Source organism: Siphateles boraxobius, unplaced genomic scaffold (genome assembly GCF_051911475.1).
Source record: "Siphateles boraxobius isolate OS27281-9 unplaced genomic scaffold, OSU_SipBor_1 5, whole genome shotgun sequence".
Taxonomy (NCBI): Eukaryota; Metazoa; Chordata; class Actinopteri; order Cypriniformes; family Leuciscidae; genus Siphateles; species Siphateles boraxobius.
The window spans coordinates 20,043,334-20,070,966 of record NW_027509141.1 but is presented as its reverse complement, the minus strand read 5'-3'; the positions used below and the strand labels follow the sequence as shown (position 1 = coordinate 20,070,966).

The following is a 27,633-nucleotide window of genomic DNA, read 5'->3' as shown; positions in this document are numbered from 1 at the left end:
ACAAGTCAATAATTATGATTAATATAAACTTAATTTCTGTAACATTTATTTTTGCTTAAGTATAATCTGTACAAAATGTCCTCATTACACAGGCAATAGACACGTGTTTACAGTTATGCATTGACAATAAAAGTCATTTTACGTTCAGTCAGTAAATTGACTTGGTTTTCTTTTTCTTTAAAGAGGTTTTAAATAACAACTGATACTTTAATAATTTACCTTTTTATTGAATAACAAAAAACACAACGCCCAGGCATTGGTAGTCTGCTACCAATCTAATCATAATATATTTCATAGTAATATATACAAAATAGTATAAAGTTATTATTGTATATAATAGAATTCTACAATAAAACATAACATAAATATTGTACTTTTGACGTCGGTGACGTGGCCTTGACGACGTCACGTACAGGATAGGTTGATGATGATACGTGGATGGATGGGAAGTCGTTCTCGAGCTGCACGCCAGAGGAAACCTAAACAAAACAATGCGAAGAAGTCCAACCTAGATGCCGAGTAGCTCGAAAGCAAAGAAAAATGTCGTCCAGTCCGTCGTTGATGTATTTATATTATCGAGTTTCATTTTAGCATGGAATTATGTCGACTGTCAGCGAATTGTCAGTTGTTTTGCGAGCAGAATTAGCCGCCAAGCTAACGTGGAGAGCGGCCTAACATAAACACAACAACCTGTTCCGGCTGTTAGTGTGGAATACACCTGCTCTTGTTTGGTAGGCTTTTAAAAATGTTGTGTTTTATGTAGACGTCACACAAACAGGTGGAAGTAAAGCAACATGAGTTGGTTCAACGCGTCTCATCTGTCGAGTTTTGCCAAACAAGCTCTGACAACTGCTCAGAAATCCATCGACAGAGTTCTGGACATTCAAGAAGAGGAGCAGTGGGGTGACACGACCAACCCGTCATTTGCTGGTAAATTTAGTAATAGATGATTGACAGTCCATGCAGGGTGTCATCATCAGTGACATTTACTGCAAAGCATTAGAGATATGATTTATGCTTCATATATTTCTGCAGGCTACAGTCCCCAATCGGCCACACACATACATATTTTCAGTTGACTACATACATTTGGCATAATCCATATGCAGTCAGATAGCTCTGATAACTTTAAACGCACATGGAAACCTTCCCGCAGAACTGAAAAATAAAACAAAAGCCTTTACAACCAAGTCAAAGACACAATCACAAACCAAGGCCAACATGAAACTTCTTCAAAGATGATATTGGTTTCCAACTGGAAACCACCTGATATCACAAAAAAGCCACCAAAGAATACAAAAGAGTTTGCAGTTTTGATGTATTGTGTTTCCAAAGGTGGGATTTGTTTTCTTTCTTTAGCTCATGTTTAGAATGATAAAATAGAGATGTATGATTCAGTAGCTTTAGGCTTGATCTATTTTGGTTATGAAGTGTCTGTTTTTTAAAGGGATAGTCCACCCATAAATGCAAATTCTGTCATAATTTACTCAGACTCATGTTGTTCCAAACCCACAAGACTCTCGTTCATCTTCGAAACACAAATTAATGTTTTCTCATAATTTATGTCCATTCATTGAAAGTCCATGCAAGCAAAAATTTTGCAGATCAAAACGTAAAAATAAATAAATAAAAAACATGGTAAAAGTAATCCATGATTTGAGTAATTTAATTCAAGTCTCATGAAATGATGAACAGATTTAATTTAAGCTTTTATTCAGATATAAACATTGATCAATGCACATGCAATAGAGCTCATCAGTAGTGGTAAAAGGAAGCTAATTTGTACTTGCTTGACATGCAATAATCCAGGTTTGTTCCAAGTATGGAGGAGCTTGAGATGACTTTTTGTACTTTTTGATCTGTGAAAGTTTTGGTTCCATGAACTTTAAATGAATAGACAAATGAAGAGAGATTATTAAAAATATCTTAATTTGTGTTCTGTTGATGAACGGATATCTTATGGGTTAGAACTTGGAACCACATGAGGGTGTTCAAATGTTGACAGAAATTTCATTTTTTAAAAGGTTTAAAAGAATGAATATTGAGTTATATTATTAATTCAGGTGCACTGATACTATTGGATGAGATTGTAATTGTACTGAATTGAGCTGGATAATGATGCCATTTGTATTCCTATAAGCTGCTTATAGCTTGAAATTAAAATTTTCTTAATTGATGAACTTTGCAACATTAACACTGTTATTTTCCGGTTTATTACTTTTAAGATGCTTTGCCTCAATTTGTATTGTATAAAGTATAACTATATACTATATAAATAAATGTGATTTGGCTCCTATTTGAATTGTTTCTTTAAAATATCCTTGTCAAGCATTTTTAAAAATTTTCTTATTGCTATTTATTTCAGATCCACCAGGCAAGCCGGTATCAAGAGGATGGGGTATGAACCAGTGGGACTCGCCCTCTGAGGAGGATACCAAGACTCTCCCTCCATCATCTGAGGCCATTACTAAGCCTGTCACATGGACCGTTGTTGATGAATCGGAGGATTTCTTCAGTGCCTTTCTGCCTCATGGGGAGATACAAACTGTAAGCAACACTAAAGTGGTGTCTGTGCCACCTGCCAAGTCAAACCGCAGACTACGGGAAAAAGGAGACCAGGAGAAAGAGCTGGAAGTCAGTGATTCACAAGGTCAGACAGACCTCAGTAAATGCAGCAGCCAGGAAACTTTTGAGATAAAGCCAACTGGGACAGAGCTTTTGGAGCAAAATTCATCCTCGACAGATGAGCATTCACAATCAGAACTGGTTGTTCCTGATTCTGTTGTTGCACCGGAAGGAGCTGTCGAACAGGAGACCAGCGAGGACGTGACAGAGTCAGACGGCTTGGTTTTAACTTCAGATGTCACACTCACAAATGTACCTTTATCCTCTTCAGAGGCCGAATCTGTTGGTGTGTTTGAACCAGCTTTGTCCATCGAGACCAAAAATCCAGATAAAGCCGTGCCTGTTCCTTCTAAAGAAATCCTGTTAGAATCCAAAGATGCTAAATCAGAGGACAGACAAAGCAACACTCCGTCTCCCCCTGTTAGTGCCTTCTCTTCTGGTACTTCCACTACCAGCGACATAGAGGTTTTGGACCACGAGAGTGTGCTAAGCGAAAGCTCGGCCAGCTCCAGACAGGAGACAGCGGAGGCTAAAGCTGGTCTGCACCTAATGCAAGGCTCTTTCCAACTGCTCTCCGCCTCAACTTGCAGCGACTTCCCTCGTTTGGATGAATACCCAAAACTCACGGAAAGCTGCGGCTCCTCATCTGATGCCTTTGAGCGCATTGACTCATTTAGCATGCAGTCACTGGACAGCCGCAGTGTCAGCGAAGTGAATTCTGATGACGAGATCCCAGGCAACCGCACATTAGCCTCCATCACGGCCGGACCTTTGCCTGGTCCTCCTCTGTCAGTGCCACAGACTAAACAGGAGGAAGAGGAGGGTATATCTGAGTCCATTAATGACCAATCACTGGATGATAATGAGATGGAGGAGAGCGGCCGCAGTGCAACGCCAGTGAACTGTGAGCAGACGGATGAGCTGCAGGAAGGCGAAGAGGAAACTGAATCCGACCTCACACTGACCAACCAAAAAAATGATGTGACCGAAACTGCCGAGAAACTGGAAGATTCACCCTGTCAGATTTTTGATCTCCAGAAGGTTGGAATAATACATAAAAACGTAATGTAATATATTATAATAATAAATATACACTACTCTTCAAATATTTGGGTTGGTAATATTATTTTTTAAAGGTTTTTAAAAGCCTCTTATGCTCACCAAGGCTGCATTTATTTGATAAAAATAACAAACAAAAAAACAGCAGTAACATTTTGAAATATTATTACAATCTAAATTTTAATATATTTTCAAATATATTAATTTTCAGCATCATTACTCCAGTCTTTAGTGACACGTGATCTTTCATAATTCATTCTGATATGCTGATTTAAAACTTATGAAACATTTCTTATTATTGTCATTTTTTCAGTATTTTTTCATGAATAGAAAGGTTAAAAGAAAAGCATTTATTTGAAATCTTCATTACTAGATCAATTAAATGCACCGTTGCTGAATAAAAGTATTAATAAAAAAAAAATTTACTGAACACAATTTTCTTTTAAATTTATATTTTTTCATGTGTCATTGAATTAATATTCTGTTTTTTTTGTTTTTCATAATCTCCCCAGATTATTGAGGAGCTTTCTAACCGACTAGAGAAGAGAGAATCACAGTTGCTTGCGGTCAGTAAAGACAAGGCCAGACTTGAGGAAGAGTGTGACAATCTCAAAGAGTGAGTAGAGGAACATGTGCTCCTGAAAACCATTTGCTGTTGTGTTTTCTTAAATGATAAATGTTTGCAATAGCTAACTAGGTCATAGAAACAGATGGAGGCAGCAAAACATTTTTACACAGCTTGAGAAAAACCGGATGCTGTGTTCACATACTGTTGGCAAATGAAGAGATTAGCTAACAAAACACTTAATTTTGACACACAGTATGTCCACACCTTTCAACACGTACATTGCATAAAAAATGGGATCCGAATAATTTCTTTTTGTACAAATTATCATCTTGAATTGTCTGTAGCTTGGCATGTTTTTAGGGTGTTAATCTTATTCTGTTAAAGACATTTAACTCCACTCCATTGTTTTCTTTTCTTATTTAAACTTTTTACATGCCTGTTGAATTACCATTAACAAGACCTGTGTTTCACAGTGAGATGATCAGCTTGCAGGAAGAAAGCTCTGCTGTTCAGTCTTTAAAAGACGAGTTCACTCAGCGCATTGCTGAAGCTGAGAGAAAAGCTCAACTTGCCTGCAAGGAGAGAGACATCGCCAAAAAGGTGTCCATTTTTTAAAATTGTTGTTTTGAATTGATATAATTCTTACAACCCCAGTCTTGTTTTGCATTGAAATGCATCATATGTCATGGTCACAGGAAATCAAGGGCCTCAGAGAAGACCTGGCAAGCAGGCTAAACTCAAATGAGACTTTGGAACTGATAAAAGAGAAAGAGGAACAGATCCGAGAGCTTCTTGAAGAAGGTGAGTGTTTAGGCTTTTACGTGTTCAACGTGGCATGGATTATCTTATCAAGATTTTACTGCGTGATCCTACAAGGAACTGCTTATTTGTTAAAGGGTGTGTTTGTTTACTCGTTTCTTTCTGATTAGGTGAGAAACTGTCCAAGCAGCAGTTGCAGCACTCCAACATCATAAAGAAACTGCGTGTGAAAGAGAGAGAGAGTGATGCACAAATCACCAAACAGACCAAAAAACTAAAGGAACAGGAAGAAGAACTAAAACATTTGCAGCAGGTTCGGAACACAACCTTCAATCCAAAGCCGTGTTGTTTATTGAATAAACATGTTTACAGTTGTAAAGTACTGTATATTCAGTGTTCATATCAAATAGCAGCAGAAGGAGAAGAGAATGTTGAGGTTTTTACAATGATAATTGCAGGTTTTGGATGGTAAGGAGGAAGTAGAAAAGCAGCACAGAGAGAACATTAAGAAGCTGAATGCTCTAGTGGAGCGGCAGGAGAAGGAATTGAGTAAACTGCAGACCAGCAGCGAGGAGCTTCAGGAAAATAATCGCAGTTTACAAGCAGCACTCGACAGCTCCTACAAGTAAATAAATGCCACATAACTGACTTGATGCTATACAGTACACTTATTCACTGTCCCATTGTCACTGCAGGTCTGGCGGTGGTCTCTCCAAGTTTGTTGATTTTATTTGTTTTTCACTGTATAGAGAGTTGGCAGAGTTGCACAAGGCCAATGCCAGCAAGGATAGTGAAGCCCAGGAACTGGCACTGAGCAGAGAGGTACATGCGAAAGAAGAGCTGAGTTTGGCTTTGGAGAAAGTCCAAGAAGAGTCACGCCTACAACAAGAGGCACTGGCCAATCAGGTAATTTTGTTTTGTTGTTTTTTGTTAAAATGCCTATTTTTATGTCATAATCATTATTAATCTCCAAATTCTAGCTTTTGTGTCTGACTATTATTTTATTTTTTTTAAATGTTGAGGTGGCAGATTTGAGGCTGGCTCTACAGAGGGCCGAACAGCAGCAGGCCAAGAAGGAAGATTACCTGAGAGAGGAGATCAGTGAGTTACAGCAGGTAACTAGAACACCTTACAGCCAGCTTACAAGAATTATTGCACTTTTTATTTCATTTCATCCATCGTAGAGAAACTACGGCAAACCTACTAAGCTCAAGACTATTGCATTTTTCTTAATCAAGTATCTCCCTGATTTAAGGAGAAAAAGACAAGTTCTAGTACAAACCCCAGAGGTATACAAAAATTCAGATAATTAACAATAAATTTTTTCTGCACATGAAATATGTAAAATACCATTCAAACATTTGGGGTAAATAAGATTTTTTTAAAGAAATGTATATTTTATTTAAGAATGCATTGAATTAATCAAAAGTGACAGAAAAGACATTTACAATGATACGAAAGATTTCTATTTCAAATAAATGTTGTTCTTTTGAACTTTATATTCATCAAAGCATTCTGAAAAAGATGTATTACGGTTTCCACAAAAATATTAATCAGCTCAACTGTTTTCAACATTGATAATAAGTTTCTTGTGCACCAAATCAGCATATTCGAATAATTTCTGAAGGATCGCGTGGCACTGAAGATTTAAAATACCTTAAAATAGAAAACAGTTGTTTTAAATTGTGATAATGTTTCATAATAATACTGTAGTTTGGATCAAATAAATGCTGCCTCTGCGAGCATAAGAGACTTCTTTCCAAAAATCTTACCGACCCTAATCTACCTACAGTGAAGGTGATGGTTACGCTGTCATTTTACTCTTCAACAGAGGTTACAAGAAGCGGAGTCCAGAAACCAGGAACTTAGCCAAAGTGTTACATCAGCATCACGGCCCCTCCTGCGACAGATAGAGAACCTCCAGGCCACACTTGGTGCCCAGACCGCATCATGGGAAAAACTAGAGAAGAACATCTCTGACCGCTTAGGTGAGACTTGCTTGTTTTGAATGAACATTAGTGGCTTATGTCATCTGTTTGTTCTGATGTTTTCAAACAATAAACCACATATGACATTCATCAGTTGTTTTCACTTGTCATTCTCTCTTAGCTGATGCCCAAGCCCAGCTTGGTGTTTCTATAGAGAAAGAGCGTTCGGCTACAGAGGAGCTATTAGCCATCCGAGCTCAAATAGCATCTTTAGATTCCCAGGCTTCTTTGTTGAGGCAGGAGAAAGGACGCCTGCAGGGGCAGCTGGATGCGGAGAAGATGCGGCGGGAAAAAATGGAGGATGACTTTAGCAGGTAGGAGATGTGTTTAACATTGAAAAAGAAGCTGGCATTGTAAGTGGCAATATTCTCACACTGACTTAAATTGTAATGCAGAGAAATGTGAATGTGAAAAGCACTATACAAATAAATGTGAATTGTATTGATTTCTGTATGTGTAGGGAGCGTGTAGAGCTGGAGAATCTTAAATGGGAACATGCTCGAGTCTCAGAAGAGGCCAAGAAGGAGAAGGTAGCATTTGCTTTTTTGAACACTTTATACAAAACATATACACAAAAAATTATTCTCAATGTCTATATTATTTGGTCCTCTTCAGTTGCTTCTCACAAACCAACTGGAAATGGAGAAAATGAAGGTGGAACAAGAGAAGAAGAAATACTACCTTGCACAAGAGGCCCTCAAAGAAAAGGTTTTGCATGAAAAGACCAGACTTTGCTCTTGTGTTCTGAATCTGCCTTTTTATTAATCTTTACCTCCAAAAATAGTTAAAATATCATTATACAAGGTCCAAAAATCACACCTAGAAGTTATGATAATAACTGTGCCATAAAATCAACTCATTTCAAGAGTTTCTGTGTTTTTGTTTCATTAGGAGAGGAAGTCTCTAAGTTTGTCTGTGACTGATGCTCCAGCGTCCTCCACTCCCTCATTGTCCCGCTCTAGTTCCGTTAGTGGGGCTGAGCATGCTGGCTTACCATCCTCCATTTTCTCACAGGTACATTCATCTCACCCCTGTTCACACCTGTTGAGATGCAGAGGATATTTTCTCTTCCTAAATATTTCTCAGTTTGTCACAATCACTTGTGTTTTTTTTTTAGCAGGAGGATTCTCTCGACCATTCTTTTAACACTATGACCATGTCTATCAGTGGGACTAACCTATATGAAGCGGCTCGACTGGGTGGTGGATCCAGTGTCATTGAGAGCCTGCAGTCTCAGCTCAAACTCAGAGAGGGGGAGATAGCCCAGCTGCAGGTACACCTTTTAATGTCTGTCATCATGTGCAAAATTACATCTGGGTTTGGAAGATTATAAATTTACTGTAATGTTTAAAAAATTTGTGTTTAAAAGCTGAATATTTTATGTACTAATCTGGATTCAATTCTTTTGGTTATCCACAAGATGGAGATTGCTGGTCTAGAGAGAAGTCGAACTGTGATGACAGAAGAGCTTGTGCGACTGACCAATCATAATGATGAGATAGAGGATGAAGTAAAGGAAATCCCTAGACTGAAAGTGCAACTGAAGGTAAACACAAGCAAAATGCTACTTTAAAGCAGAGACAACTGTAGACAGTTTATTACAGATTGCTACAAATTTACCTGCCGTTTTTTGTCTACACTAATCTGGAATCATTTGAAAACATATTTTCTCTACGTTTTGGCCTTCAGTCCACACTGAGATAGCATTTTTGTCCTGTGAAAACTGAGCTTTTTGAAGACACTCTCCCAAGTGGGTATATTCTAAAATGCCGTTTTCATGTTGAAGTGTGGACTGTGAAAACGGAGCTATTTGAAAAGAATGACACATTTAGTCATGTGATGCATATTGTACCGATAGAGATCAGTTTACATGCAACCAAATAATGCATGTATACGCATGCATTAGTAATTTAAATGACAGCTCAAATGGACTGAATTGCGTTCATTTAAACACCTTAATATTATTATTATTATTATTATTATTCTAAGATATATACTATCATTCAATGGTTTGGGGTAATTTTTTAAATGTTTTTGAATGAAGTCTCTTATGATCACCAAGGCTGCATTTATTTGATCAAAAATACAGCAAAATCAATAATATTGTGAAAATAACTGTTCTGTTTTAATACTTTTTAAATGTAATTTAAATCTGTAATGGTAAAGCTGAAATTTCAGCAGCAATTTCTCAAGTCTTCAGTGTCACATGGTCCTTCAGAAATGATTCTAATAAGAAACAAGAAGCATTTCTTATTATTATCAATGTTGAAAACATTTGTGCTGCTTAGTATTTTTTGTGGAGTACAAAAATACATTTTACCTGACCATTTTTTTTTTCCAAAAATGTTTAGATGAATGGAAAGAAAGAACATTTTTAAAATAGATTTTTTTTTGTAACGTTATAAAGTCTTTACTGTCACTTAAGATTTATTTAATATGTCTTTGCTGAATAACAGTACTAATTTCTTTAAAACAAAAAACCCTACTGACAACAACATTTTGAATTGTAGTGTAAATGTTTAAATTCTTTTTCATGCAGAGTAAATTGTTCACTCTCTGTATCCTCTAAACATAAACAAAGTGTCTTAATTTTTCATCCCCTTAAGACCAATTTCACCAATCCTCATAGAGGATCCTGGTAAATGATCTGTTTGCCTAACAAGCACAGTAATAGGTATGTGGCTTTAACCCGTTAGTTAAACACTGACCAACTGTTATTGTGCATCACAGGATCTAGAACAAAGGCACAACACAATCCTGCAGATGTATGGAGAGAAGGCGGAAGAGGCGGAAGAGCTGCGTCTGGACCTGGAGGATGTGAAGAACATGTACAAAACGCAAATAGATGAACTCTTAAAAAATCAAAAATAATAGATTCTGGCTCACACTGACTGTAAACAGAGCTTTACTGTGGGAGGAACTGTGCTTCACATCTCAGCATTGGTAACAAAAGACCAAGTCATTTAAATGTATTTTTTTCTGAGAAAATGTTTAAGATATTTCAAGGGTCATATAGTATATAGTTATTTAAGATATGATTCTTCTCATGGTTGTGGGATTTTATTTGAAATAAAAAACTTTCTCTATAAATAACCATGTTTGGTTTAAGAAATGACATGACTATCTGTCAGTGTATAGTTGATGGTTGCTTCTTAACACTTGAATTTGCACAATGAAGTGGGAGTTTGGATTTTAATCATGAATTGCTATATTTCCCCCTGATCTTCATCCTCTGGACTGCACATCTTACTGCTAAGTAGTTGATTTGCTGTTGACTGTCTCTTCACATTGTGAAAACAAGTAAACATGCTTTCCAGGAAACTCCAGGGTACCACGCGTCCTTCAAACCGCTTAAGTTAGCATATTTAAAGTTATTAGTTAAGTTTTGCACTCATTTTTATCTCGTCTCACGCTGATTGAGTTTTAGTGATCAGGGGGTCCACGAAAACCTTTCACTGTAATATATTCTATGAGATACGATCTCTGTAAATCATACATTACATTCATGTCACTGTAAGATCCTCCCAGTGTATCTTCATTTTTTGTTGCACACATGTAAATAAAGTAAGAGATATGTATTGGGCAGACTCAATTTGTTTTCCACCCTTATTATTGTATTTAATGTTTAATAATTACAAAGATATATTACTTTTAGTTATATAGTAAGTAATATATTATTATTATTATTAGTAGTAGTAGAAGTAGTAATAATCTCTTATTTTTTCCAGCTTTGTTTTGGTGTTTAATTGTTAGTACGGTAGTCAACATTTGAAGTGGATCAAAACATTTCATCAAAGGTATACATGAATTTTGAACAATACCCGTTCTTGTCTTAGGACAACTTTGATTAACTTCTTTGATCCACTTCAAATGTTGACTACAGTAAGTTATTATTTTAATTATATAGTAATTTATGTATTATTATAATTAATAAAATTCTGCTTTTATTTTTCAAGCTTTATTATTGTTTTAATGTTTAATAATGACTAAGATATTATTTTAAGTTATTTTAAGGGTAAATAATAGTAATTATTATTATTTCTGCTTTGATTTGTTTTCCAGCTGTATTAATGTTTTTAATGTTAAATAATTATGAAATATTATTTTACATTATATACTAATTGATATATTATTTTTAGTAGTATTAATAATCTCTGATTTTTCTAGATTTATCAGTTTTAATGTTTAATAATTACTAAGACATTAGTTTAGTTAAAGTATTTTAATAATAATGATAACAATCTGCTTTTATTTGTTTTCCAGCTTTATTAATATTTTTTAATGTTTAATAATTACTAAGATATTACTTTTAGTTATATAACAAGGATTAATAATAATTTCTGCTTTTTGTTTTCCAGCTTTTTTAAAGTTTTTATTGTTAAAATAATAAATATTTTAAATGATATAGTAATGAATATATTATTACTATTATTACTATTATTGTTATTATTGATCTCTGCTTTAATAAGCTCTTTTTAACAAAGAAATTATTTTTTAGTTATAAAGTAACGAATATAGTATTATTGTTTTTGTTAATTACAGGGCATTTTTGGACATCCACTTGCACATCTTCTCGTGCGCCCTCTTGCGGTTAATATCAGTAACACACGCCGGCTGATAGTTTCCGGTAGTATGGCGACTGCATCCCTAAATTCACCCACTGCTTTTCCCTAGTTTCTCCAAGGAGGTAAGCATATAATTATTATTTTTTTGTTCACACTGTGACTATTCACTTTAACTATCTCAGAGCTAATATAAGTCGGAACCAAATTAATTTCCTTTTCTGTGGGTATGTGTTTTTGAGCTAGTTAAGACAGCTGATATAATAACTGATGGTGGGACAGCTGTAAGCTTCTCATCCTGGCAACGTGTCAAGTCTTTGTGGTTGTTACGGTTCCCACCTCAGCTTGCACTATTATTATTTTTGTTGTGTGTTATTTTGACATCGTGGTGTGTCGGTGCATCTGGGATTCGCATCTCTGTAGTTTGACTACCTTTGACAAGGAAAAAAAAAACGTGCAGACTTTCTCTAACTTTTACCATGTAGCGTTAAGCCTATGGACAAGAATACAGAATTTTTAAAATCCAGTAATACTGGACCAGTATGGTACATTTACTCTTCTGTAGGACATTTAATTGAGCTGCTCCATGAAGCGAAGGAGATTGGAATACAGTGCAACTTTGTTAATCTTGATCTGCCCTGTCTAGACAGATCGCATTAGACACTTAATTTAGAAGTGACGATTCTAATAGTTCAAAATCCCGTGGTATACAGTTACTCTAGCTATTTTTACTACTGTAAATCATAAGTAATTAAAAAGGGACATCTATTTCAATTAATGCCAGAAGTTTATTTGAATCTTTCTGTCATTGTGTTAAATAGCCTATCTTTTTTTAGTACACAATGCTTGTAATTCCAGGAGTTTTATTAAAGTATTTGGACGTAAACTATGATTTTCGTGGTGATTTGGGCAAAGATTGCTAAATTAATATAGGTTCATTTGGAGTTCGCCGGTCAAATTTGCATAACGTGGGCGTATTTTTTCCCACGGTTTTTAATTATGTAATCATCTGTAATTACGTCATAATTACAACGCAGCAAAGAAGAAAAAATCACCATAGCTACCTAAATATCATAGTTATACAGATAATATATTCATCTGTATTAATGTACTACTATTAGTAAGCCTATGTTAATTTATTAATGTTGACAAATAACTTTAGTAAATGGCACATTCCACTTTGATGTCCCATGACTTATTTTTAAAGTCACAAATCTTATGTTTATGTTGCTAAACTATTATCTAATATAAAATTTGTCTAATAAATATAATATCAAAACATTAAATGTCTGTGGGTATTGTGGCCTGTCCCACATCGGAGGTTCGACTGTATCCAAAATAATAGAACGTGTCATCATTTTGACATAATGTTTTGAATTATTATTGAATAAAATTAATTGGATTCATTTTAATAACATTTTTTTTGTACAAGAAGTAGTAACATCCTATTAACTGTTTCTACAGCGTGGTATAGGAAGACAAACAGTTATTCTCATTCCATTTTAGTACATTTTACAGAAATTGTAGCATTTAGGGCTGGGTATTGACACAAATTTCACAATTCGATTTGATTTCGATTCACAAGCTTGCAATTCGATTTCGATTACGATTCGATTCGATTCAATATTGATTATTTTGGATATCAGGTACAATACATGGCACATTTTCTCAAGGAAAACAAATCTCTTAACCAATGCTGTAAACTATGGGAGTCAGTTGTATCATTAAAATTGTTTCATTAGCCTACTATAGCCTAATATTAAAGGTAAAGATTTACTGATTTGTATACAAACAATTACACTTTTATTTATTTTTCTAATAATAAAGTTATATGAAATATAAATATTTAAATGGTGGCTGTCATAAAAACTTGCCAGATTTATTCAAACATGCATTAAATATTGAAAAACATAAAATAATTATAACATAACATAAAATGCATATGTAATATGGTGCATATATTTAGCAAAATGCTCCTCTCTAGAGTTAATTTTTCTAGCTGACTAACGAGTTCATGGTCACTGGATATGGTTTTTCTGAGGTAAATGTGACGTTACATGACATTGTTTACAAGCTGTTTCACTGACGTCTTTCCTCGGTTGAAACAATGATTGAGCGATTCCATGTGACAACAAGTATTTCGATAAGTTATACTCTATCTTTTAACACACTTTCAGATGCTCATTCATGTTTATTTCACGCTGTAACTGGTAATATTAAGGCGGAAGAGAAGATCATGTGTGCTCGGCGCTGCTGCTTCTCTTGAGCTGCGCCAGAGCGATCTCACACCACAGCGCCAAAACGGTATTTATGTTTTTGAATTTCGTAAGAAAATGGACGTAATTTGAAATCTGAGACTTTGTTTCATATCAATAGTAACAAGCACAAAGATTATTGCGTTTATTGGATGGGATGCGCGCTACAATGTTCCATTCATTCATCAACTGAAAGCAGGATGACTAATCGATTCTTGGGATTTAAGAATCGACATCGGTTCGTAAAAATGATAATCGATTAAAATCGAGAAATCGATATTTTTACCCAGCCCTAATTGACTGACTGCATTTGTCAAGCTCAAACATTCAAAATTGTCCCTCAGTTACTTTACGAAAAAAATGTATTGCTACAAACCAACATATAGTTTAGTTAATAGGTTCTACTTTTATTTATTTATAATTCAATTTTTTGATGTTTACATTTTATTCCTAGAAAGTGACGTAAATCACTTTACTTAAATGTTGTTAAAAATGTTTGTCACAATTTAAAACAATTTTACAGCTATACATTTTTTTATAAATCTTATCAGAAATTAGAATTTTCATAATGATTTTATATAGAAATCATCCCCATTATGGTTCAATATTAGTTCTCAACCCATATCGGAGAAAATACAATTTCTGTAGACTTTACACTTGTTTTTCTATTAATTTCCCTCAATCCTGGCCTTATTGCTTAAACAATTGAAGGAAAAAGGTCACTAATATTTCCTGTGGTAGGAGTTTCACATGGAGTAAGATCCGTTCATTTGCAGGTTCCCACACTGTTGTAACTTCCAGAGCTTAGGTGTTTGTCCTCCCCCGTAAACCATTAGTTTTCTAGCTCTAAACACCTCTCTCTCTCTCTCTCTCTCTCTCTCTCTCTCTCTCTCTCTCTCTCTCTCTCTCTCTCTCTCTCTCTCTCTCTCTCTCATAAATGAGTGTAGGTGCTGAGAGCCAGTGTGGTTCCTTCCATGTGGCTTGAGGGACTATGCTGCTGCTGGTAGCTCTGTGCCTGGCCTGCACTTATAAAACCATCTCCACCACAGACAGTGGCCAGAACAGCAGCCGCACGCCACAGCTGGACTACAGCAGTCTGGTTCTGCCTCAGCAGCATATTCCATTCTTTCTGCACAACAACAAACCATTGGTCAAACTCTGCAAGGAGGACCCGCTTTGCCCTTTTAAAGTAAGCTATTTCCTCTTGTTTCTTATGGAATGTGTGCTGAAGTTGGGTTAGAAGTGAGACGTTGTAATTCATCAGCTATAACGGTGGTTCTTTTTGGTATACAGTAGCTTGTGACATTATCGCTAATTTCTAGTGTTGTGTATATGCCTTACTGTCATTAGGTGATCATAAACGGGACGTTCTCTTAACTCTGTGTCTCTGTTGGCTGTGACAGGATGCTCTGTTGCTCACGAATTCCTGCTGGGGGTATGAAAAGAGTTGCTCTGCTGAGCACAGATTCAGCTATCCTGTGTGCACCAGTCTGGACTCAGGATGGTATGCCTTTCTTTACTGACCTACATTTTTCTTTAACACTTTTATGTTTTCCCACTATTCATAACCATCTAATCACCCATGTATATGTATGTATATAGGCAGGACATCAAAAATAACAACTGTCATCAAGTTGTACTCGCCCTCAAAGCTACTGAAAGATCGAATTTGTGAAACTTTTTGGAGGCGGTAGCCATTGATCACAGTCTATTTTTATTGTATGGAAAAGAGCAGCATGAACTGTTTTTAAAGTATCTCCTTTTGTGGATGACAGACATTTGAATGATGTGAGTAAGTGTTGGCAGAAATGTTTATTTTTGGTTGTATATCAAGCAATATTAGCAGATATTTGCAAAAGCTTGGGGTCGGTAAGATTGTTTACGTTTTTTGAAAGAAGTCTCTTTCGCGCACCATGGCATTAATTTGATCAAAAATACAGTTAAAACAGTAATATTGTTAATATAATGATATTATAATATTGATAATATAATATACAATTAATATTGTTATTTAATAATTGACCCCAATATGTGAAATAATTATAATATTTTTAACCATTAATAATTATTACATGAAATAAGCCTATCATTAATGTTTTTTTACAGTATTTATTAATATAGGTGAATGTTAATTTATAAATATGCTGCTGTTTATTCATTGTCAATTCATCTTTATTCATAAGGCATTAATTAACATTAATACATACAACTTGAAATAAAAAAATCCATTAACTAATGTTAACAAATTGAACTTTTGAAGTGTTACCCAATTATGCTTGTATAAGAACAAGTTAAATATCTATATTCATTTTTCAGATGAAGTACAGTATGTCACTGCTTGTGTTGTGGTTTCTCTCTTTGTGAAAAATCACTTCTCAAAATTGTGAGAGATTTAGACTTTATTAAACAAATCCGAGCTGCAGGAAGTAGGGAGTAGCTCCAGATTTCTTCCCCGTTCTCAATATATATCCATATATCCTATAGATATTCTTGGCAACACCATGTGTAACACATTCCATATGTATTTTAATAGAAAGTTCTTCACCATATATGATCTACTGCAGGCCCCTTAGTCTCACATTTTATTCTCCTGCAGGCTCCAGCACACAGTAAGATAAATAATAGTGTTCGGCATGTACGGCTTAATGAATCTTCTTCATTTGAAGGATCATGTCAACTGTAGTTCCATAAACTACTGTGTGAAACATTGTTTCTTTGCACCCGTGTCTTACACGCATTTTTTCAATTCGCACTACAAACCCTATTTACCGTGGAAAGCAAAGTTGTGTTCCTTTAATCTAGTGCTAATATTAATGGGTTAGTTCACCCAAAAATGAAAATTCTGTCAGTATTTACTCACCCTCATGTTGTTCCAGCCCCGTAAGACCTTCGTTCATCTTCGGAACACGAATTAAGATATTTTTGTTGAAATCTGAGAGCTGGATCACTCCTCCATAGGCTTCTAAGGGATTGACACTTGCCAGCCCCGAAAAGTTATTAAAGACATCGTTAAAATAGTCCAAGTGACTACAGTGGCTCAATCTTAAGTTTATCAAGCGACGAGAATACTTTTTGTGTGCAAAAAACCCCTAAAATAACGACTTTATTTCAACTATTCATTTCCTTCTCTGTGGGCCTCGAGTGAGTTCACGTAGTGTAACAGCGTAGTGCTTCTGTGTTGTACGTCACACGCATAGATCGAAAAAAATAGGTCACACGCATCACACACATGACCAGCATCGGCCAATAGTGAGCCTACGTGTGACGTACAACACAGAAGCACTACGCTGTTACACTACGTGAACTCACTCGAGGCCCACAGAGAAGGAAATGAATAGTTGAAATAAAGTCGTTATTTTTCGTTTTTTTGCCCAAAAAGTATTCTTGTCGCTTGATAAACTTAAGATTGAGCCATTGTAGTCACTTGGACTATTTTAACGATGTCTTTAATAACTTTTCGGGGCTGGCAAGTTTCGACCCCTTAGAAGCCTATGGAGGAGTGATCCAGCTCTCAGATTTCATCAAAAATATCTTAATTCGTGTTCCGAAGATGAACGAAGGTCTTACGGGGTTGGAACAACATGAGGGTGAGTAAATACTGACAGAATTTTCATTTTTGGGTGAACAATCCCTTTAAGATAACACAAGTTACTAACATTTCAACACAGGCTGTTTTCCGCTGTGTCACTCAAGCACTTCAAGGACTTTACTTTCAATACAAAGACTTCTATTATCTACTCCAAATAGTGCCACTGTCTGTGTTCTTTCTGTAGGGCGAGCTCTATTCAGGCTGCACAGGAACTGTTCTGGAAGCAGGCAGATTTTGGCTACGTGAGGGAGCGTCTCAGTGAGATGAAGACATTGTGCAAGCCGTCGAGTCCTGTGAGTTTCCCTCTTAACCTCCCCTACCTCTGTCTCATTTGCGTCATGTTTACTGTGGTAAAGCTCTGGTAAAGTTCTCCAGAGCTTTGAGCATGAGCACTGAGCTTAAGACATAAGTGCTGTTTTAAACATGTCCAAACAATACTGGGAACAAACTTGCAAATACAAGTTTGATACTTTTTTTTAAAAGGGTGATTCCTCTCTGAAGTGCTCCAATCATATGCGGTTCTGCAGGGCCACAAACCTGTACCTGGACCTGAGGAGTCCCCGCAGAGGTCACGAGAGGTCAGTTACTAGGGTCGTTGGAGGTCAGGCACAATGCAAGACCCAGTGAAATTGTTTTCTCTCTGGCAGAACTGCGAGGACTTCCTGTCTAAATGAGTCCTCTTTCTCTCTCTCTCTCCGTCTCTCTTCCTCTATGCCACTGCAGGTATAAAGAGGATTTCCTGGAACAGGGTGAGATCGGTGGTCACTGCAGCCTTAATAGTAAAGCACTAGCTGCAGAAGGGACACACAAGAGTCCTCTTCAGTCTTGGTAAATAACTTCATTTATATAACTTTTATGTCCAAATAAAAAAACTTCATGGACATTTATTGCATGAATGTTTTTCTTTACATGTGTGGCAAAACAATTAGAGACTAAGATTGATAAACTACTATAGGGTCAGTACGATATTTTCTTTTGAAAAAAATATACTTTTATTATTTTATTTTACTTTTATAGATGCATTAAATTGCACAAAAGTGACAATAAAACATATGTTGTTACAATATATATATATATATATATATATATATATATATATATATATATATATACATATACAGGTATATATATATCTATGTATATATATATATATATATATATATATATATATATATATATATATATATATATATATATATATCTTTTTTATTTATTTATAAATGCTGTTCTTTTGGAACTTTCTATTCATCAAAGAATCGATCTGTCATGGTCTGTTTTCAACATTGATGATAATAATAATAAATGTTTCTAATCTAGAGCACCAAATCAGCATATTAAAATAATTTCTGAAGGATCATGTGAACCTTGAAACTACAGTAATGATGCTTTAATTCTAAAATGTTTTAAAATAGAAAACAGTTATTTAAAATTTTAATAATATTTCACAATGCGTCACTGAGTTTTTGATCAAATAAATGCAGTCTTGGTGTTCATAAGAGAATATTTCAAAACTTTTACTGATCCCAAACATTTGAAGAATATATCTGCTAATGTCTCGTGACATTCTCTTCATTTACTTACCTTATGCCATCCAAAACCATTTTTCACAAAAGAAGATATTTAAAAAATGTTCATGCTGCTCTTTTCCATACATAAAAAATAGACCGTGATCAATGGCTACCTCCTCCAAAAGTGCCATAAAAGTGGCCCATATGATTTTTTAGCTATATCCCTATATCTTTGAAATCCATTCAATAGCTTTAAATTAAGTTAACTTAAGTTTGCAGGAAAATGAACCATTTTCACAGACTGTGTTAATACAGTACGTTTCTCTAGTTGTCATCATCGCAAAACTCTATCGTGGAAACTATATCACAGAGAGTTTTTTATTTTATTTTGCTAATGGAGCAAATGGAAATACCAAAATTATATTTGTTGTCGTCTCTCGTTCCCCGCTATAGAAGTTTACCCAACTATGACGACTTCTGCTTCTGAGAACCCCAGAAATGCAAAAAGGGTCCAAATTTAAGTTTTAAGATATAAAACAGACTTTTATGTTCATGTCTTGTTTTTCCTCTCTTTTAGGTTTGCTGAATTGCAGACATACTCAGAGCTCAACTTCCAACCCCAGGATGATGGCCATTGTGATGTTATAATTGACAGACCAACCGTCTTCATGAAGCTGGATGCTGGTAATCTTTCTGTGGGAATTAAGGGAGCCTTTTGTTTAGTCATCACAAAGGCTTTAATTTTTTTTAATGCATGCTTCTCCTGTCTTTTGCAGGAGTGAACATGTACCATCATTTCTGCGACTTTGTCAACCTCTACATCTCCCAGCACATCAACAATTCCTTCAGCCGTGACATAAACATCGTCATGTGGGACACAGTAAGCGTTCATCTCTCTTAAATACACAAACATTGTTTGTTTCTAATATGTCTTCCAGTAAATCATCAACCATAAGGGCTTAGAGATGATTTTTTCAAACATTAATGGAAGGTTTGCTGTTTAAACCGACTGCCAGTTTCAGGAGGTGTGCGGTTCCTAAAAGAGAAAGATAAAAAGGAAACAGTGGGCTGAAAATAAAGTGTCTTACGAGAAAACCTTATCCTGCCTATTGTTCAGACGCTGGTATTTCAAGGGCGAGGAACTAAGGAAAAGGGAAAATGAAGGGGTGTGTAGAAAGTGGGAGACTTTTTAGTATGAAACAATGGAATGCAAAATTAAATCCATCTTGTCATAATTATTATTATAGATTTATGTACTTGGGAATTAAGTTTGTAACCGTGTCTAAGTTTGACAAGTGCATTTACATAAAGGTGTGAGTCTCGAAATGTCCCATTCACACAGCAACTTACAATAGCATCTCAAATTCGAATAGCCTAGGCTACTGTCATACAGGTATGAACGTTAAATGGGAGTCAAGCCAGTATTCTCAACCATGAAAGTGACCAAGTAATATCAAAGATGGCGATTTCAATAAAACTGAAAAGTCTTATTACTTTTGACACGACAAGACTTCAATCAAGTTGTAAATTAATCCATCAAATCTTTATTAACCGAGAGCAGCGTTTAAATCTAGGCGGAGAGTGCAGCATTTGAGTCGTGCGTAGAACAAAACGGATGGAAACAGTTCTGGTGGAGAACAGTGAGTGGATGCTAAAACCTTCAGATGGCACAGCTCATATCTCCGTCGCTGTACCACACATGAAAACTACTCAGCACACGGTAGACAGGCATTCGTGGCTCCCTCGCGACAGTTCAGTTCAGTCCGGTTCCGTTCACAGAGCGCGAGAATGCGGTACGTGAGTCCTGAAGTTTTTGTTGTTGTTGAAGAGTCCTGTAACTGTGAGTTCGGTTACAGAATGTGGCTGTCACTGTGTGTTAACGTCACCGTATTAAGGACTCAAATGCATTCTGTCGCTGTGTGAACGTGGTCAGTGTGTCTAGACTTTGAATGGTCCTTTTTGTGCCTAGACTTTGAATGGTCCATTTTAGTTTCAATCGTAGATTAAGAGAGATTAGGAAAACAAGGATTAGAATCTAATCCAGTTAAGAAGATAAGTTTAGGTAAGGTAATGACTTTTAGTTCCTGTCTGAATTAATTAATTGGTTATTACATGACTTTTGACTGATCATGATGGCTATTTTGAATAATAGACAATACCTCATCATCAGTCAATGCCATTGCTGAATATTCTCCTTAAAACTGCAGTGCATCAAAGACCATCTAAAAAATTTGGTTTGAAAAAAAAAAGGAAACATTTAAATACGTCATTTTGATTATCAAAGATGAGTTTTAAGGGATACAATTATTTACTGCAGGTGGACTTAAAAAAAAAAAATCTTCAATGCATTTAATTGAGTTGTTTTGTCTGTCAGAGTGTGTATGGATATGGAGACCTGTTCAGTGAAACGTGGCGGGCTTTCACAGATTATGACATCATTCACCTCAAAAACTTTGACTCCAAAAGGGTAAAAGACTTTTACTCCACATCACCAGTCCACACTTTTATCAGCATCTGAGTGTTTTGGTGCTATTTAAAAGTATGTGTTTTTCACAGGTGTGTTTTAGAGACGCATTTTTCTCTCTCCTTCCAAGAATGCGTTATGGCCTTTTCTACAACACCCCACTTGTACGTATCCTTATAATTGGCATGCCTCTGTTGCTCTCAAGTGTCCCCACCCCCACTCCCTCCATTTAGCATTTGTTTATCTCATCATGTTCATCTGCTGTCTTCTGTCTATGTTAATGCATCTCTGCGTGACATCTTTGGATGCTGTGCATGTGATATAGAGTATTTGCCTTGTGTGAGACTAAACTCATCTGGTGCTGTCGCTCAAATCATCCTCATATTAATGATTGTGTGCCTCTGCCTTCTGTGTGCAAATGACATGAAGAGAAGATTTAACTGACAGATGTGTGTAATTTGATAGATCTCAGACTGCCACAGTGAGGGGCTGTTCAAGGCTTTTTCCCAGCATGTCCTTTATCGACTCAATGTGCCACAAGATGGACCGAAGGTAAACCTACTTGAACTCACCCACACACACACACACACACACACACACACACACACACACACACACACACACACACACACACACACACACACACACACACACACACACACACACACACACACACACCCACATACACACACACACACACACATCCTGTTTTGATTTCTGTATTCTAATAATAGAGAGATAATCATTCTTTCTGCATGAGATTCTAATATATCTATATGTGTTTGATAATGTCAGGAAAACAAAATATATTTTTGAAAGAGAGATTAAACAAAAAGATCGTTGTGTGATGTTATGAGCATAACAATGTCAAAATTAGCACAGGAAACAGATTATATAGTGCGTAAATTGTTTATCCATATATATAAACACAATTTATGCACTATATAAACTGTTTCTTGCGCTAATCTTGAAATTGTTATGCTCATAAAATCACATAACCTCCTAGTGAAATCGGTCTTTAAATTAGTTTTTTGTCTTCCTGACCTTATCAAAGACATATAGACATAAAAAAGACATATTTAACATTATAGTTATATTTTATAATATTTTGAATTCTTATAATTTTAAATAAATAATTATTAAATATTAAATTATTAAATTGAATTGTATTTCTTATTAATTTAAATAATTATTAATATTAATTTATTTTAAATATAGAATTGATTTTATTCGTAGACTTCTAAGTATTAGATTCATTTTATTGCTCATCAATTAAAATAAATAATTTTTAAATTATAGTTTTATACAATATTTTTTTATTTTAAATACTAAACAAATTTCTTATTAATTTAAATAACTAGTTATTTAATAATTTATATTATAATATTTATTGTTTTATTATAAATATTAAATTCTTTAAACCCATATACTTTAATACATAAATATAATATTTATAGCCATATTTTCAATATTTTTGCCACAGGCTTTTGTGTAGGAAGATTAGAAATAATGTTTAGATTGAGGTCACACAGACATGCTTATAATAGTTTATTCATTGTCATAGATATACTATCTACCACTAGATGGCATTGTTGTACAATTTATTCCTTCACATGGTCTTAGTCATGAGGGAGCCCAGTTCTTTCTAATCAGACATATTATGACATTTACTTTCTCTTTACCCACCTAAATAAAGGTTTAAATAACAAATTCTCATGTCTGAATGTATTTAGAAAATTTATTATATATCTTTCAAAATATATAGCTTAAGGTATAAATGTGTGTTGAAAAATGTATGAAATCTATGACGTCCTTCTCCCCTGTCAGGAGGGCCAAGTCCGTGTCACTCTGTTGGCAAGAAGCACTGAGTACCGTAGGATAATAAACCAGCAGGAGGTGAATGCTCTATCTCTCTCTTTGCTCATCATTGATTTATCACTCTGCTTTCTTAACTGCCCATTTAAACTCTTATTTGTTGAAGACCCCTGCTTGGTAAAAAGCCTCGATTTACTTGGCCTCTGTCCACATGAGTGTGAGGTCTCGTTAATCACCTTCTGAATCCCTGCTGTGTGTGTGTGTGTGTGTGTGTGTGTGTGTGCGCGTGCGTGCGTGCGTGCGTGCGTGTGTGTGTTCAGCTTATCAATGCCCTGAAGACTGTGCCTTTATTCGAGGTCAAGCTGGTGGATTACAAATTCAAGTGAGTTATTCTGTCTTTGTTGTTTTTAAATGTAGTGATTTATTTGGTGTTTGCGTGATTGAAAGCTGATGTGTATTCTTATGTTCTTAGAGAGATGCCGTTTCTCGAGCAGATCCATGTCACCCACAACTCTGATATCTTCATTGGGATGCATGGGGCCGGACTGACCCACCTCCTCTTTCTCCCCGACTGGGCCGTCATATTTGAATTGTATGTAACTCTCTGCTTTCTAAGTGATCTGCGTGGCAAGCTATGCTGTACTGTAGAGCTGTCAGTCTGAGGAATGTAAATACTTCTGCACTCCACTTCACGTTTAAGTTTTAGAGTCACTTTAAAACCCTCAGAGTTTATATAAACAGTTATTGGTGACAGTCTGCAGTGTTTAAATAATGTTTATACCACTTGATTGTATTAAAGCAAGCAAAAAGGTTAAAAGTTGAAATGTTTATTTTGAGTTATAAATGATAAAAGTGAGTGTGTTAGCATAGACATTAGCATGGTTGACCGGCGTCCTAAGAAGAAATGCATTATGTTTTCTGATGTGTTTAGTTGGAGTTTATTATGACTTTAATTTTGGGCTTAAAAAAAATCAAGCTCATAAATGGCTTTTGTTGCCTCCAGACCTAGAAAAAAAAAAACCTCCAGATATTTGAATCAAGATTTTGAGAAGACTTGACAAGACTTTGCCATCTGACAAAGCAACATAAAGCAATATTAATGCATGGACAATATGCAATACATACTTTAAAAATATTACCATTCAAAAGTTTGGGGTTGGTAAGAATTTTTAATTGTTTTTGAAAGGAGTCTCTTATGGTCACCGAGGTTGCATTTATTTTAAAAATACAGTAAAAAAAAATTATATTCTGAAATATAATTACAATCTAAAATCATTTTAAAGTTGACTTTATTCCTGTGATGGCAAAGCTGAATTTTCAGTCTTCAGTGTCACATGATCCTTCAGAAATCGTTCTAATATACTGATTTGGTGCTTAAGAAACCATGAAACTTCAGGAAACCATGATTAATTTTTTTCAGGATTCTATGATGAATAGGCAGTTAAAAAAACAGCATTTATTTGAAATATAAATATTTAGTAACATTATAAATGTCTTTAATGTCACTTTTGATCAATATAATGTGTTCTTGCTAAATAAAATGATTCATTTCTTAAAAAAAACAACAACCCCAAATCGTACGGATCCAAAACATTTGAATGGTAGTGTACTTAAAACTTAAAACAGGAACTTAAAACAAGGACCATCCCCACCATACACATTGAAGAAGAAACAGCAATGTGGTTGATCAAAATAGGTTTTCCAATATCTTTAGACTTTATCTTTTTTAAATCTTTATCTTAGCCCCTGACAACTACCAATCTTGGAAATTGGGTTGCATTCTTGCTTAAAAAAAAGTTTCTTTCTGTTTTACCACTGATAAATGAATACATCACGACTCACTTCAGAACTCTCTTTTTCCGCGACACCTATCTGCATGTGTTAAGATGTATTCCACAGTGTGCATCTGTGCATCTGACACCCATGTCATGTTATACATCTACCCAACACTCACGTGGGTGCAGTCAAGCTTCTGTGCTGTACAATGTACTTTTTAATGTGTGTTACGGAGGAGGGAAGCATCTGACTGTGTGTGTGTGTGTGTGTGTGTGTGTGACAGTGAAATACAGCCTAATTAAACAGTTATCCATCAAACTGAGTCTGCGGAGACTTTGTGGGCCACTACCTGCTAAGTTTGGGACATAAAACATCCCTCTTTCTGTATTCCACAGGTACAACTGTCAAGATGAGAGCTGCTACCGTGATCTGGCCCGACTGAGGGGAGTCCATTACATGACTTGGCAGAAAAGGGACAAAGTGTTCCCCCAGGATAAGGTGAAGAGAGCTAAACACACACACACACACACGCACCTACGCACACGCACACGCACACACACACACACACACACACACACACACACACACACACACACACACACACACAAACACACACACACACACACACACACACACACACACACACACACACACACACACACACACACACACACACACACACACACACACACACACACACACACACACACACACACACACACACACACACACAGCCAAACCTGTACACCACTGCCTGGATTCATTCCAGTTTATATAATGTCATTCCAGTATTCCTTTATACAGTACCAAAAGAGTAATTTTAGTACTTTTAAACTAGTTACATGACCTTCTATTAGAGAATTATAATATATTTACTTTGAATTCTCTAATAGGAATATATATACACCCACCGGCCACTTTATTAGGTACACCTTGCGAGTGCCGTGTTGGACCACCTTTTTCCTTCAGAACTAACTTGTTTTTTCAACAAGGTGCTGGAAACATTCCTCAGAGATGTTGGTTTCTATTGACATGATATCATCACACATTTGCTGCAGATTTGTCGGCTGCACATCCATGATACGAATCTCCCGTTCCACCACATCCCAAAGGTGCTCTATCGGATTGAGATCTGGTGACTGTGGAGGCCATGCGAGTATAGTGAACTCATTGTCATGTTCCAGAAACCATTTTGAGATTATTTGAGCTTTGTGACATTGTGCATTATTCGGCTGGAAGTAGCCGTCAGAAGATACACTGGGATCAAAAGTTGTATCGGACCTGTTAGTAGTATTCAATAGACCTGATCTAATATGAACTAAAAATTAACATTTGTAACATTACAAAGGTTTGTACATCATTACATCATTGCTTGTTAGTATTAGTTAATATAGTGTGTGTATATATATTATATTACTGTATATTATTGATGAATATTTTGTGTTGTCTCAGGGTCATCATCCTACTCTTGGGGAACATCCTAAGTTTACCAACTACACTTTTGACGTAGAGGAGTTCATGCAGTTAGTCCTTCTAGCGGCTGAACATGTGACCCGGCACCCGGAGTGGCATGCGAAACAAGCCCGAGATGAACTGTAGCCTGTAAAACATGGTGGTCTTCTGCGAGGAGATAGATGAACACACTCCTACAAACTCTCCGCACTCTTATACTCCTATAGCCATGCTAACGAAAAGCAAATGGCTAATATGGGAAAGCACATTTTTCTTTCAGAAAAAAGCATATTTTGCATTCTTTAACAGTATCCTGTTAAAAGACATGTTATTAGAGGATGTATTGGTTTGACGCATTTTGTGTGGTTTGTACCTCCTCTCAGGTACAGTATTTGGGCTTTTTTAGAGACTACCTGATTTAAGTGCAGCTTTGTGAATTATTTGGCTATGGGCTGAATTCCTATGTAGTTTGTAAGACATCTTTAGAAGGCACTTTCCCCTCCAAAAAAAAAAAAAAAATCAGGTGACCAGGCTTTGGGTACTGAACTAATGTTGAGTCTACCCACATAGTTTGGTAGCATTATTTATAACAATCAAACCATATTTAAAGCATTTCTTGTGCTTTTTAATGAATTTAGGCAAGGGAGATGACCTCAGCCTCATATTTATTACAGTGTCAGTTACTTTTTTATTTCTTTGGCCAGTTAAAGTAGCCATTTTGTAAATGCAAAATTATGTTAAGGGATTCATCACTCCAGTCCTGTTGCACACATTAAGATATTTGTTCAGCATTGCTCCATTTTATAAAATATTTGTTTATCAGTATTAAGATCCTCAGACCCTTCATAAAGTTTCTGAACAGTTGCAAATGTTTCTGTAAAGTGTCAGAATTTTAAGTTCTGGTTTGAGTTTGAGTCAAAGTGTTTAACGAAATCCTATGATGATATTTAATTTTTTTGACACTGTTTTTGAAAACATTGTTTTGTATGTGTATGCATTTGGAAAATGAAATGAAGCTATTTAAAACATTCTTTTGTGTACAAGATTTCATCTTTCTCACATACATTAAGAAATAATGACAAATACATAAAACATTATTTATGGATATCACTAAATTTAGCCTTTATCATAAATCAGTCATTACAAGAACTTGACTTATTTTTGCTGTTCTCTCTGTTTCATAGTGTAAGACTCTATACTACAGACAAAAAGT

The 27,633-nt window shown here is 35.6% G+C and overlaps 2 protein-coding genes across 10 annotated transcripts; both read left to right on the top strand.

Annotated features, from left to right (window-relative positions):
• The first annotated feature begins 407 nt into the window (after positions 1-407).
• tmf1 (TATA element modulatory factor 1) lies at positions 408-10,577 on the top strand. Of its 7 annotated transcripts, none has more exons than XM_077203110.1 (17): positions 408-930; positions 2,366-3,666; positions 4,197-4,300; positions 4,726-4,852; positions 4,948-5,053; positions 5,182-5,324; positions 5,470-5,636; positions 5,761-5,917; positions 6,034-6,126; positions 6,843-6,999; positions 7,121-7,313; positions 7,460-7,529; positions 7,615-7,707; positions 7,891-8,013; positions 8,120-8,272; positions 8,420-8,545; positions 9,730-10,577. In XM_077203110.1, the coding sequence occupies exons 1-17, from the start codon at positions 795-797 to the stop codon at positions 9,868-9,870; spliced, it is 3,390 nt and encodes a 1,129-aa protein (XP_077059225.1). In that variant the 5' UTR covers positions 408-794; the 3' UTR covers positions 9,871-10,577. The 7 variants fall into 7 exon arrangements, with proteins under 7 accessions (XP_077059225.1, XP_077059224.1, XP_077059222.1 ...); XM_077203109.1 differs by having other exon boundaries at positions 8,117-8,272; XM_077203107.1 differs by having other exon boundaries at positions 2,366-3,687; positions 8,117-8,272.
• Positions 10,578-11,588: 1,011 nt separating this feature from the next.
• On the top strand, positions 11,589-27,450 carry eogt (EGF domain-specific O-linked N-acetylglucosamine (GlcNAc) transferase). Of its 3 annotated transcripts, XM_077203103.1 has the most exons (16): positions 11,589-11,686; positions 14,764-15,005; positions 15,220-15,320; positions 17,590-17,698; positions 17,889-17,983; positions 18,129-18,233; positions 19,491-19,597; positions 19,690-19,793; positions 21,288-21,380; positions 21,470-21,541; positions 21,843-21,929; positions 23,205-23,273; positions 23,513-23,574; positions 23,665-23,784; positions 25,364-25,466; positions 26,421-27,450. In XM_077203103.1, exons 2-16 carry the CDS (start codon positions 14,808-14,810, stop codon positions 26,565-26,567), a joined length of 1,572 nt encoding a protein of 523 aa, XP_077059218.1. In that variant the 5' UTR covers positions 11,589-11,686; positions 14,764-14,807; the 3' UTR covers positions 26,568-27,450. The 3 variants fall into 3 exon arrangements, with proteins under 3 accessions (XP_077059218.1, XP_077059217.1, XP_077059219.1); XM_077203102.1 differs by lacking the exon at positions 26,421-27,450 and having other exon boundaries at positions 11,599-11,686; positions 25,364-26,368; XM_077203104.1 differs by lacking the exons at positions 25,364-25,466; positions 26,421-27,450 and adding an exon at positions 23,919-23,984 and having other exon boundaries at positions 11,599-11,686; positions 23,665-23,885.
• Positions 27,451-27,633: the final 183 nt, after the last annotated feature.